Source organism: Cryptotermes secundus, unplaced genomic scaffold, assembly GCF_002891405.2.
Source record: "Cryptotermes secundus unplaced genomic scaffold, Csec_1.0 scaffold227, whole genome shotgun sequence".
Classification (NCBI taxonomy): domain Eukaryota; kingdom Metazoa; phylum Arthropoda; class Insecta; order Blattodea; family Kalotermitidae; genus Cryptotermes; species Cryptotermes secundus.
The window spans coordinates 181,330-195,450 of record NW_019731977.1 but is presented as its reverse complement, the minus strand read 5'-3'; the positions used below and the strand labels follow the sequence as shown (position 1 = coordinate 195,450).

The 14,121-nt window shown below is 42.2% G+C and overlaps 1 protein-coding gene across 4 annotated transcripts in view; it reads left to right on the top strand.

The window, feature by feature from the left end:
• LOC111867364 (uncharacterized peptidase C1-like protein F26E4.3) overlaps nt 1-14,121 on the top strand; it is a 55,072-nt gene that overhangs the window by 26,278 nt on the left and 14,673 nt on the right. For 2 of the 4 annotated variants that reach the window (XM_023857147.2, XM_023857148.2), the window contains exon 2: nt 1,080-1,179. The exons of the other annotated variants lie outside the window; for them this stretch is intronic. In XM_023857147.2, the coding sequence (XP_023712915.1) occupies nt 1,080-1,179 (100 nt within the window). The remainder of the gene's footprint in view (nt 1-1,079; nt 1,180-14,121) is intronic. 4 annotated transcript variants of the gene reach the window in all.

Below are 14,121 nucleotides of genomic sequence, written 5' to 3'. Positions count from 1 at the left end.
ATTCAAAGTTGAAACGCCATTATCTATAACTTGAGTAGATTTTTTTTTACACAAATATTTCCATCCCAAATGCAACTTGCTATCTAGTCACCCTGCTTCCTTACTACATGTTTCGGCCGCGTACTGCCATCATCAGTTGTTGTCTGTCTTCTGTATGCCAAAATTACTTATCGCGTGTGAACGCAATATTTCGTAATTACAATTGATTAACGCCTTAGAGTTTTTTTATTCAGTATGGTCGTCTTACACTCTTTTAACGATATTTGCTTGAGTATTCCTCGTTTTGGAATTATTCGTACAGCATTCCCTTTGCGGTGTGGGTGTTATCTATAATGTATAAATAATGTGTTATATTTGTTATACTTTGTGCTTTTTGCTTGTGTTTTTAAGTTAATTTACTTTTTATACTCAACGTGTGCATCATTGGCTGTAGGTTTTCCTATGCTGTTATAGTAATTAGGCTGTTAAGGGGTCTGTGCATAAGATATTATGAGCGTTCAGATCCTGCTTTCACAACATGACGGGGAGGGGGGGGTGCTACCTGGCGTAAAGCTCTTACAGTGTCTCGCATATGTAGTTGTACGTGTCGATGTATGTGTTCTTCATATGTAGGTTATTTTTACTGATTCTGTAAATGTGTTATTTTATAAGGTACTTAAATATTTATTGATCACAGTGGCCGCGCGGTCAAAGGCATGAACTGTCTACACTCGCTAGAACGTTGGGATCGTGAGTTCGAATCCCACACAAGGCATGGATGTCTGTGTTTTTTCTGTGTTTGTGTGTAGGTAGCGGCCTTGTGACGGGCTGATCATTCATCCAAGGAGACCTGCCGTCTGTATAAAAAGATTACGGAACTGAAGAAGAGGCCAGGGCCCAACAAAGGGCTGTAAGGTCACTGATGAGTGGAATGAATTTAAATGTCTGCCTTTCTTTCCTGTTTTTATAATATCCGTGGTATCCGTTCCGGTTCCATATGTATGTCCTGTGGTTTGAATATCCGGAATTGCTATTATTGCTTCTGATGCTATGAACGCGCCCTTTATATCTAATATTTAATGTTGTTCCTGTTTGTTTAGCCATACCGAACGCTCATAATATCTACGCATACAAGGCACGTAACAAGATAATCGCAGCTGGTCTGGTAGCGTGGGGGGACCTACAGCTAGTAGTGCATACGTGAGTATGAAAAGTAAATTAACGTAAAACAAAATATAACAAATATAACACAAAACATTATTTACATGTTACAGACAATACCCACGCCGCAAAAGGAATGCAATGCAGGACCCAAGCAGATACCTTTTAAATGGACGATGGCCATAATGAAAAAAACAAAACAAGACGTTAATTTGCAAATATGGCGTTCACACGCGGTGTGTAATTTTCACATGCAGCGGAACAATTTTAGCAAGATAGAAAACACCCGATGATGGCCATATGCCGACGAAACATGTGGTGAGGAAGAAGGGTGACCAGATAATAAGTTGTACTTAAGACGGAAAGACATGCACGCAAAAGACACATCAATGCAACAGGATGCTTAAATAAGGCCGCGCTATAGCTGAAGCGGTTAGTCGCTGGCTTCCCACCGCGGGGGCCCGGGTTCAATCCTGGGTCTGGTCAAGTGGGATTTGTGGTGGACAAAGTGNATATATATAGTTTCTCGATCAACAAGCAGTAACTGACTAATTCATTCTCAGTTTCCCAGTTTGAAGCTTGATAATGTCTCCATGCTTTAGTTCTGTTCACGTAAAGTTTAAGATTTGCTCGTGCTATATCGTACGCTTCTGCTGCTTTCAGGGAACCCATTTCCCTTCTTCGTACTGCCGAACCGCTCCGATCCATGATTTGTCCATAGAACGAAACACTAAGCAGAGCTAAAACTGAAGCAGGCGATTTTAGGCACGTAGACGATAATCGAGGGAGTTCCCCACCATTTCATTACCTCTCTAGATGCACCCAATAATAGCGTAGTTGGTTGAGGCGCTATGCTACAAGGCGGAAGCTTGCGGGTTTGAGTCCTGATGGGATGGATTTTTTTCAATTGACCTAATCCTTCCAGCCGCACTATGGCCCCGGGGTCGACTCAGCCTCTAACAGAAATAAATATCAGGAATCTTCCTGTGGGGTAAATGGCGGGCGGCACGTAGGGCTGACAACCTCACCGCCATCTGTGAGCCGAATGTCTAGAGAAAATGTGGGAGCCTTGTCGTCTCACAACCTTTCAGGCCTTCAGGGCCTGTTACAGGGATAGCGTTACCTTTCTTTTATACCTTGCCTCCTGTTACTGCAGTAGCTGATACAGTGCATCTGTCCGCCTTCACATTCCCACCTGCCGATCTCCTCTATATGGATTGAGGATTTCAACATCTGCACCGGCTTAAGAATCCTATTTCAAGCGTCTTCTTGGGTTTCTCTTTGCTCTCTTCTCCTGGCTGTCTTTGGCCAGCTTTATTCATCCATTCCTGTATTCCTCCACTATATTATCGGCCTCGCAGTTCTCACGTGTTTCAGTATTTATTTTGTTGTTTAATTGTATATAATCAGCTAAGGGTCTTATATTTCTGTAGTTTCTGATCCTGTCACCCCAGTTTTTTTAACATTGGCGTTCTAAAATTTAAAATGTGTTAGCTGAATTGAAAAATGTTTGTTTTCATTTGCTGCGCTGTACTTGGTATGTCTGTGCACAGAGCGCCGTACAGTATAGGCAACTTGTGTGCCACATCAGTGTAGCGCGCCTGTATACTCCACTCCACTGGCAAGACTCCAAGAGACATTGACAGTCAGCTGCCTTTTATGCAACCCGAAGTTTCATTTCCATGTTCACAATTTACAATCATAGGATGATACAGTGAGGCAACTCCATTTTGTACCCTCACACTCCATTTTAATATTATCCTCCATCCATGCTTTTATCTTCCAAGTGGTATCATCCTTCTAGTTTTTCCGATTGAAAACTTGCCCATTCCTCGTATATGTTAATCTAGCGAAAACACTAGATCTGTGTTCAAAAAGGCATCCTGTTCGAATCTCGTTTGTGTTAAGCCATGTTGTGAAGTATTTTGCGTCTTCGACTTATGCAGGAGAAATGTCAGGAGAGATGTCTGCTTCGAAATGAGCCACTACCATGCCCTTCCGTTCCTCGATTCACGTAACTTCATTCCAGCTCTTTCAACACTATATATAACCTTGCAGTTCTGACAGTATCGGCATTGTACAAGCGAATGGATTATACACCGCAGAAGTGGCTGCTTTATAAGGGGGAAGAAACCAAGTATCACTCCATAATCGAGAAAGGGGGGGGGCTTTTCGTTAGTCACCTCATTCCATTCAAATACCAGGAGTGTGAAAACCTTATCTGGAGTTGTGCCCCGACCCACTCACATTCCAACATGAAATGATGCTCAGTTTACATTTCCGGTGTGTAACCTATGAAGTTTTAATAGCATCGTAAAACAGCCCAGCGCAAGAGTTAATCAGAAACGCAGTAATGCGGTTTGTGTTCGGAGAGGAACAAGATACTTACATCTGATAGCCTACAATCGGAGCGCTGGCCACATTCAAATCCTGTCGTGTGTACGCTTCTCATTTCGTGTCGCAACTATATGCAGACCAGGAGCCGGGACAGCTACGGGCTGGACCGTCAGAGGTTTACTCTCGGATGGAATAAGAAAATTTTCTCCCCTCTACAGCGTCCAGACCGGCTCTGGGGACCGTCCAACCTATCGCGTACCGGGGGTTCTTTCCTCGGAGGTAAAGTGGTTAGGGTGTGAAGCTGAACACTAACCGCAATGTAGTTCCGAGGTGAACGGTGGAACTAGAACATCCACTCCTGTATACGTCTTCATGGCGAAGCTTTGCTTTTATCTTGCTTTATGTAGGTAGACCTGATACCGTGACAGGCTGTGTCGCAACACACACCTCGGTTTTTTTTTTTCATGTTTCGGCTTTCTGAATGTGCTGCACTGTTCATTTCTTCCGGTTTTCTGGATCGGAGCCCAAAATATTTGATGGACAGGCTCATAAAATCTTCCCAGCTCGGAGGGCAATAAATCATAACGTGGTAGCTGCGTTATAGGGCCGATCTGTACCGTAGATTCGGCCCACATCTCACACCTTCAAATAAAGCTCCTTCCCACATCATTTGAAACGCCGGTTTATTAAAGGATACAGAGGATAGATACAGGATGTTCCCTCTTTATTTTTATGGCAACGAAAAGTAAATCAAGATGCGTGATGGCGACTACTAATTTCTGTCTTCCACTTCAGACCCACCATGTTCGAACTTGGCCCGGGCAACGAGACAAATTTAATAATTGACAGTGCATTAAAATGGACCACGACCGCATAATTCGTAACACTTTAAAAACTGGCCACTACTGCTCTCTCCGAAGGTGTTTCTCAATTAGAAGTCTTAGCCTTGCGGCTGTTGTATAGACCTAATTAATTCACTTAGTGGGGGGTGGAGTTCAGCTGGGTCCACTCGGCACGGCGGCCACTGATTGAACTATTGTAGCCTCCCCCGGGTGATTATGATGATGGAGAATTTGGTGGAATGAAGATTGGCGGGGGAAACCGAAGTACTCGGAGAAAACCCGCCCCAGCGCCACTTTGTCTACCACAAATCCCACGTGACCAGGCCCGGGATCGAACCCGGGCCGCCGCGGTGGGAAGCCAGCGACTAACCGCTTGAGGTGTATAGACCTATACAACCTCTTTATTTGACCGTCACAACACAGAAAATATAGAACTTCAAGGACAATGATCAGTATAGTTCTGCTACGTGTTTCGGCCACGAGTGGCCATCATCAGGCAAACACACTTCAACAAACGTACACCATTGAACTGCAGTATGTACAATTTGATACGTTATAAATCATTTAAGTTAATTTGCACAAGAATACAATAAGTAGGTTATTTAAAACAATAACAAGTCATATATAAAATTAAAATTTGATTGATGTTTAATAACATCGAATCGGTCGTTGGTTTTACTTTTCATACATTTCTGTCGACGAATAGTAAATGACAGGTGAAATTGAGTGCACTACAAGACGGACACGGCATACATATCATGAAGTAAATTCGAGTTTCTTATAAATTGTGTAGGAGGTCCAATAATGTTGTGAATTAATTAATCTGAAAGTAATATAAAAGAAATAGTATTAAGTTTGTTAAAATTGATATACTTTGATATTTAAAATGTAGTATATAGTACGTATTATTACTTACGAAACAGTCGGGGCCTCATCATACGGAGAATTGTACGTAATGTATGGGAAGTAAGCAACGACTGATTTGGTGGTGTAGGGTATAGTCAAGGTAAGGGAGGGAAGGGGGAAGGTAGGAATGCGGAAGTGATGTATATATGACTTGTTATTGTTTTAAATAACCTACTTATTGTATTCTTGTGCAAATTAACTTAAATGATTTATAACGTATCAAATTTTACGTATTGCAGTTCANTTAGTTATGATGTTTTTAAAACCTTTTAAAATTTAGAGAAAATTTTAAAAGGTTTTAAAAACATCATAACTAAAGATTTTTAGAGTACTACTATAAGAATATCAAATTAGACGTGTGCAACATAATCTACATACCAGACACATATCAACGATGTAGATGTTGATAATACGAAGAATGTGACATTGTGTTTTTAAATGTTAAATTTTAGACTGGGTTCAGTGTGGCAGCAACGTTAAGAATATACACCTGATGATGGCCGATAGAGGCCGAAACATGTAGTGTAGAAAGAACAAGATCAAAGACATATAATATATACTGTTTGCACTTAGGACGGAGTTTGTATCATTTATCAATGGTTTACGTTTGTTGAAGTGTGTTTGCCTGATGATAGCCACTCGTGGCCGAAACATGTAGCAGAACTATACTGAGCATTGTCCTTGAAGTTCTATATTTGCTGTGTTGTGACGGTCAAATAAAGAGGTTGTATATATTGTAACACGGCAGGATGCATGAAATTAAAATTGTATAGACCTAATCAGAGCAGTGTACCAATCTTGTATCCTATTCTGATGTCCTGGTTTAAGCGTTCTTTGGACAAATCTCACGAACTGAATGTATATAGGGATCGTGTCGGCATGTGCCCATGTCTTGTAACTCTGAAACTGGTAAAAGAATTTAGATTAAATTGCTGCTATATCTATATTAAAGTTTGCCAAGTGGATGTAATGTTGTTTGTTCAAGTGAATGTCAAGCATAACCACTGCGTACTTTGCGTGACCACCGATAAGTGAGTATGAATGAATTAACAAATATGATTAAGTCCCAAGGAATTCATGTCGAAATACATACCTAAACCATATATGTACATAAATTTAATTTTGCATATATTCGCTTGCACTCACAGAGGTGGCGTACCTCGGGAACACGCTGAAATACCAGAATACTCGGCACAGGCGAGACTCATGTTTTCCTGTAACGTCATATTTAGAGTGATATTAACTTACTGTTTTCAGGTATTAGTACCAGTAAAGAAAAGGCACTGGCTTGGCATATATGGGAGGATTATATTAATACGGATGTCTAAAAAATGGCGTGGGAAAGTATAGGTTGAAGTCACTGAGATCAGGGTAAAGACCATTGACGAGCTCGTGTAAAGACAGGCGGATAATTTCTCCTGTAGTCAACCTGCTCAAGAAATCGGCTGTATGGAGTGGGTTGGGCCCAGTAACTCGATATTTATTCACCCAAATAGGCAAGCCTGTATATAATGTTTTCCTGCCATAGTTATTTCAGAGAATAATAATTGTCAGGCTCAGATGTATTCCCTAGCAGCTTATTTGAATCTGATTTAATCTTCATGACTTAATTTAAGATAATATATGCAAATCCACACAGGTTTAGGTATTTAATGATTCTTAATTCTTTGAGATATTCGATGGTGTTCATACTCTTATATTAGTTTAAAACCCCATACGGTCATAAATGATAATCTTCTGAGGGGATGCCAGATATTGAAGGAAATAAGTACACCATATTTATATATCTGGGGGCACGCGATAGCGTAATTTGTTGAGGCACTGTACTATAAGCCGGAAGGTCGCGGGTTCAAATCCCGTTGAAGACATTTTTTTTTCTTCAATTGACCTAATGCTTCCAGCCACACTATGACCCAGGTGTCGACTCAGCCTGTAACCGAAATGAGTACCAGGAATCTTTTTGGGGTGTAAAGGGCGGACGGCGCGTAATGCTGACAGCCTTACCGCCATCCGTGAGCCGATTTTCTAGAAAATGTGGGAGCCTCGAAGTCTCGCAATCCAATGGACCTTCACGGCATGATACAGGGATAACTTTACCTCTGTATTTATACTCGTATGCTCTCAAATACTACCAAAAGTTCAGACATGTTTCTATCGTAAATGACCATCTCTCAAGGTGGGTACCAGATAAAAAAGGAAAATTTTATAGTTTTCATAAATGAAAACATTTAAAATACCTCAGTCATAAAATTTTTATAGAAAGTTAAAACTATTATTTTTAATCTTCGCCTTTCCCTTCTTTAGTTTGGTCTCTTTTCTGTCCCAGTTTCTTCCACTAAATCCTTTACCCTAGCATCTAGTATTAACTGAACTTAAACATTTTTTCTCGAAAATTATATCCGTCAAGCGATGGTAGCAGAATTTGTTTTCACTGATACTATGAAACTCTAAATACGTATTAATAAAGTAAGAGTAAACATGTATAAGAAGAGGGTGAGTTGTCACGATACTAGTTTTCAACATGCCAAACTGTGAACGTTGCTTTGTACTCCACTTGCATACGTAAAGCGAGTCACATAGTTTGCGAAGTGCTCGCTACTCCGTACACGGATTTGTGGCAGTAATATTCATAACTACTTGATTAGGCACAGTGAGGTAGCAAACAAAGCAACCTTGAGCAGAACCCACGTTAACTTACAGTGGGCGGTACAGCTTTAGCCTTGTATTGGGGTCGGTTAAATCTCCCTCGGGTCGTTACCAAACAAGATATCAGAACCAGAAATTGCTCTAAAATTTAAAGATCTCATCGTGCCTAACTATTATGCGCGGATGAAAGGCCGAGACTGGTGTTCAATTGAAGACGTTGCATGTCTCATTTATCTCCAATACAGATATTTTTTTCGCAGACATAAACATTCAGCCTTACTGCTGGCTAATGTAATAAAAATGTAGGGACTAATAAACATTACAGATACTAACGAGCAGTATGGTAAAGTTGTCCCTGTGCTTAACTAATTAAGCACTGCGCCATGCAGGCGTATGTGGGAGTGGCTGTATAGATCAATGTTTTCTTGACCTCGGCGCTTGTTGGAGATGAGTGGCCAGCTTCACGCCCCGGCCGCTTTACCTCCCGAGGAAAGAGCCCCCGGTACTCATTGGATAGGAGGCTTGGTGGGCCCCAGAGCCGGTGTGGACGACATGGAGAAATAAAAATTCTTGCCCCAAACCGGGACTCGAACTGGTTGTCCATCCGGTAGCCAGTCGCTATACCGACTGCGCCATCTCGAATCCTTCACTGACGAGCAGTATAGATGCTAATAAACAGACATTATAGGTAGCAATAAACAATGCAGATACCGCAGTGACCGATTATGGTGGTCGCGTGATGTAAGACGCCTACATTCTTTCACAATTCGAATGCTGAAATCGCAAATTCTGATCCCGATGTGTTTGTCCTTGTCCTGTGTACATAAGGGCCTTGTCACGGGCCGACCCATATCGAGTTGGACCTACTGAATGTTTCAACACACGGAACCTCTACACCGTTTACTAAAAGCGGTTATGACGACCGACTAAGATTGATCGTTTCTTCGGTTACAGGTATATAGCGATGTTATATTGCGTAGCGAAGTGGATGGGAAGATTACTGGGAATTGTATTTGTGTAATGATTTGAAATGGGTCGGTATGTGGTGTACAGGCGAGCTGCTGGAGAGACTGAGATAAAAGCACGAAAACCTTAAGTCGGAATAGTGAATAGCCTGGCCGAGATCAGAACTGTGTAGACTGCCTGCCGAATACAAATCGATAGTATTACCGCTGTATCAACCTGCACGGTAGGACTAAGAAATGTATTAATCTATTACACTGCCCAAAGGAACACGTAATATTTTCTTTGTATCTTATATCGCGGGTTTACATTTGTGTCCAGTTCTGCCATTCGCAGTGGTTTCACGTGCCCACGGCTTCTGCTTGGTCTACCCCCACTGTATTGCCGCCTAAATTCAGACCAGATACGCACTGTGACGACGACTCGACAGTTTGGCCAGTACGTAAGGGAGAGGAGACCCATGTCTCCCCATCATTTCCAATGGAACGACTAGAGATGGCTCTGATTCCAGCTTTCAGTGGTGTGAAACGCCACAGATTTAAATTTATTTGACCAGATTTAGAACTGTAAACTGTGATTTCTTAGACAGTGATTACAACATCGAAGAGTATTGTCCTCTGGGTTGTAATGCAGTGTAGTTCGGATGCGGCCCCTTCCTCCTCCTCCTCCTTCTCTTCCTTCTCCGCTTCCTCCTCCTCTTCTTCGTCCTCCTCTTCTTCCTCCTCCGCTTCCCCTCCTCCTCCTCCTCTTCTTCCTCTTTTTCTTCCTCCTCCTCCTCCTCTTTTTCCTCCTCCTCTCCTCTTCTTCCTCTTCCTCCTCCTCCTATCGTCAGTAACACGAATACATCGACTTTATGGTACGTGGTTTTCACAGTGAATTAGGTTTCCGACAGTATACTTGTGTCTGCAACTGCGTCAGAAAATGCATGTACACGTATTTAAAAACGGAGCGCTTCCTGTTACTGTTGCTTAGTCGAGCTTTTCTACTTCCGCGTGCCCCTCTTATTAATGAGTTCCAGTATAAATTTTAACCTTGTTCTAAACCACTCATATTTGTCTTGTAGACTTTTACATATCCGCGCAAGCGCATACTTACACATGCCCTGAGGCATGAGGTGAATCTATTTCTAAGATTGGCATTTTGCAGTTTGCTCGAAAACGAGTTTTATGAAAATAAATGGCCTGTTGGAAATAGACATGGGCGGTCTCCTGTAAACATTTTCTGTTTCGAAATGAAATACTATGTACTTTATATTAGAATTACAAATACTGATTTATGCACTATGGACATAAGGTTAATAATGTCAATCCTAACAATAACAGTGGGAATAATGTAAAGTAATTGCAACTAAAACGTGTACAGTTACAGGTATTAGACAAAAAGCCCAGAGAAAATAAAATGTCGAAATATCACAGGGCCATGAAGCAGATGACAATGTAATATTCGGATGCACAGTTTTAACTGCTTCAAATTACGTGAGGAAATATGATAAAGTCTACAAAATCATGGAAAATAAATAAGGGGTTTTAAATAGCCACCCACATAAAGCCAAATCCCTCCGCCGTTGTGTGAAGTTCGCTGTTTGTTGTTTTACTGGGATATGTTCGAAATTAAGGGTTTGGTTCAGTACTATTTAAGGTAAAAAGGTAAAACTATCCCCGTAACAGGCTGTGAAGACCAATAGGGTTGTGAGACATCGAGGCTCTAACATATTCTCTAGACAATCGGCTCACAGATGGCGGTAAGGTTGTCAATCTTACGCACAGGCCACCCTTTACTCCCCCAGGAAGATTCCTTGTGCTCATTTATGTTAGAGGCTGAGTCGTTCCAGGGCCATAGAGCGGCTGGAAGGAATAGGTCAATCGAAAAATTCCACCTCATCGGGACTCGAACCCGCGACCATCCGGTTTGTAGCATAGTACCTCAACCAACTACGCTACCGCGGCCCCCCTGTATTGTTTTATTGGGATAAAATATTGTAGCGTGTAGATCCGTTGCTGGGTAACGGTCGCGAAACAACGCCCGTTGCCAGGGCAGCCGATTCTTAATAAACGGGGTTACGCAACCCATTTATGGTCAGCAGCTCGGTAAACACATTCCTGCTGCAGCGGACACGAACGCGACAATAAAAGAACGATGTTTTTTATGTAATCCATGTCGAGAAGTTATAACCAGGGCGACTGGAGCAATGAGTGAGTGCAAGGGAGGCTGAGAAGAGATGATGCGTTAATTGGTAGTTCAGTTATGGAGTATGAGCCAGCGGACGACTTGAGCACAGAAGCTGAATAATCTTGTCCTTAATGCTAGTAAGGTATCGGTGAATGTAGTTACGACATGCCATTAGACAAATTCCACATGAGAATGTACACAGTGATCCATCAGGTACGAGTATAACGCCAACAGACCGGACTGTTTTGTTTTTTACTCCAGTTTGTTTTATTTTTAGAGATATTCTGCCAAATTGTGATACCCGCTAGAAACCCAGTGAGGGCTAGTAACCGATCTACATGGCTGTGCCATAGCTCAGACAGTCGCGGGCTTCCCATCTTGGCGTCCTGGATTCGAGCCCAGGTCAGGTCTTGTGGGATTTGTGGTGGACAAAGTGACACTGGAACAGGTTTCCTCCGAGTACTTCGGTTTCCTCTGCCAATTCTCATTCCATCGACTGCTCCACTTTCATCTTCATCTGTCATCCGGGGCTGGTACAATAGGCCAAAAAGTGGCCGACGTACCAAGTGGACTCTCTCTCACCCCACCCCAAAGGGGGCACATACCTGCAGTACCCTGGGTCGGGCCGCAATCTGTAGGTGTTTAAATCTCAGCCGAGGATTTCTGAAGAAATTACGAAGTTTATAGTATAAACGAAATTCACAATTAATGTTCTTTTAACATTTTATTAATGAATTTTATAAAACAGTTGCTTACTTCACAGAAAGATGATCTTGATGTAATATTCCCCGTTATTGGAACGGAGAATTTAATATGCAGTGAATCTGGTTTGACAAAAATAAACTAATTAACATAATATGTATCATATTAAAGAAGAGCGAGTGGCCCTCGGTGTGATTCCGAGGAACGAGAGAAAATATGTACCCGCGAAAAGACTCCGAAAGAAGTAATTTCCTAAGAACAATCAGTTAAGGCGGTGTGATAGTTAGGTGTCTTATTTGATAAGTAGGATGTGTCCTTTCGAATCTGAAACCTGTGACTAGCTATGCTGACTGAAAACTACGATGGTTGCCGAGGGTAATGGACTTTAAGGGTTGTATAATATGGAATATCTTGGATTTCTTTGTCAGTAAATGCTCGAGGGAATTTCTCTGCATGAAATGTCTTTTTTCCTGTATCGTGCAGAAAATAATCATTCAGGTATTTCCGTGTTTTATTTGCAGTTCTTAAGTTTGGCCGGGATTCAGCGATTTTTTGGGCAAAGGTATTGGACGGACATCAAGTATTAGAACAGCAACATCTAGCGACAGAGAAGGGTCACTGAAAATTGACAAGTCCGCAGTCGACTGCCAGGAAATGAGACATACATTCTGGCGATTCGCTGCCATGTTCTTGAATTCACTCGAGGGCCAGATGTGGGTAATTACTTTTAAACGGCGGACGGATGGGACTGCTTCAAAGTGGCCGCGGGTTGTAAGAAACAGTATTTCTTTTTTCATTGGCTCTTTCAGCCCATTCAGGTTCAAGGCCTCTTATTCGGTTCCGTAATCATTTTTCATAGACGGCAGGACTCCTTCGGCGAGTGATCAGCCCGTCGTAAGGCGGGTACATAAGCACAGAATAAACGCATACAAGTATACACACCAAAGATTCATGCCCTGGGTAGGACTGGAACCTACGATTCCAGCATGCAAGCGAACGAAAGAGTTCATGCCTTAGACCGCGCGGCTATTGTGACCGGCTTGAATAAAAAAGAACTGTATAGGCCTACTTAAATAGAGATTATAGCGCCATCAGTTTTTCGCACTGACCAGACGTACTTTCTAGGTATAGCTCCACCAAGGGATGTGAACACGATATTATTTTAATAGCAAGGTAAATGGTAAAGTTGTGCCTGTGCTTAACTAATTAAGCACTACACCATTAAGGCGTATGGGGGGGTGGATGTATAGAGCCACATTTTCTTGATTTCGGCATTAGTTTGAGGTGAGTGGTCAGCGTCACGCCCCAGCTGCTTTACCCTCGGAGAAAGAGCCCCCGGTACCCATTCGATAGGAGGCTGGGCGATCACCGGGACCGGACTGGACCACTTCTTGACTCTACCGGGACTCGGACTCCGACCCCTCTCTCATCGATCTCCGTAGCCAGTCCCTATACTGACTGTGCTATCCCGGCTCCTCACGTCCAGCCCGTAGCCAGTCGCTATACTGACTGCGCTATCCCGGCTCCTCACGTCCAGCCCGTAGCCAGTCGCTATACCGACTGCGCTATCGCGGCTCATGTTATTTTAATAGTAAATTACCCAATAGCAGGTACAAATAAACAGGTAAAAGTTATAGTGCAGTAGAGATCCAAAATGTACATATATGCCTGAATTTGTCGTATTATTTTGGGGGAATTGGAAGTATTCCTGTATAGTAGGCCAAAGCCGTGTTATTAAAACATCTCAGCTTCGTTTCAGACCACATTTTTCCAGTCCGAGTCCACTCTTGTCCCTCGCCAACTGGCACAAACACTCCTCGCGTTCCTGGTACTGACGATTTCACAAGAGCACCTGACAAATCTGTTGTTTGGGGGCAACTGTTTCTTCTCATTCCTGGTCTCCTCATGTTGAATGTATGCATGTTCACTCTTAGTGCAAATTTATTTTAAGTGACATTCTTTTACAAGGCTAATGGTTACTTGTCGGAAGGAAGTTACAAAACAAGATGTTATTCTCATTCTAAATGAGCATTTCTCAGACTCTTTCGTGGGCGTAACCCTTTTGACTTTCAATGCTGAAAATCCAAGATAAAGACGAAGCTCTTAGCTTTTGTAGATGTTTTATGAGTTTAATTTCTTCTGCATAAAGAGGCTGGCAGAACTCTGACGTTAATAGTTATAAAATGGATACTCATTTCTGCCCATAATTTCTTTTGATATAAATATTCAGTACCTGAAAGCTGCTAATCAGAACTTCAGTTACCATGTTGGTAACTAATATATTTTTACGAGCTGCTTCCGTGCATAATTTCCAGCAGGACAGATTTACTGGGGATGTGGGACGTAATATCAATAGTTTCGACTATTGGCGCAAAGTGGTTAGCTTAATACCGTAGTATTCAACCCCCCCCCCCCC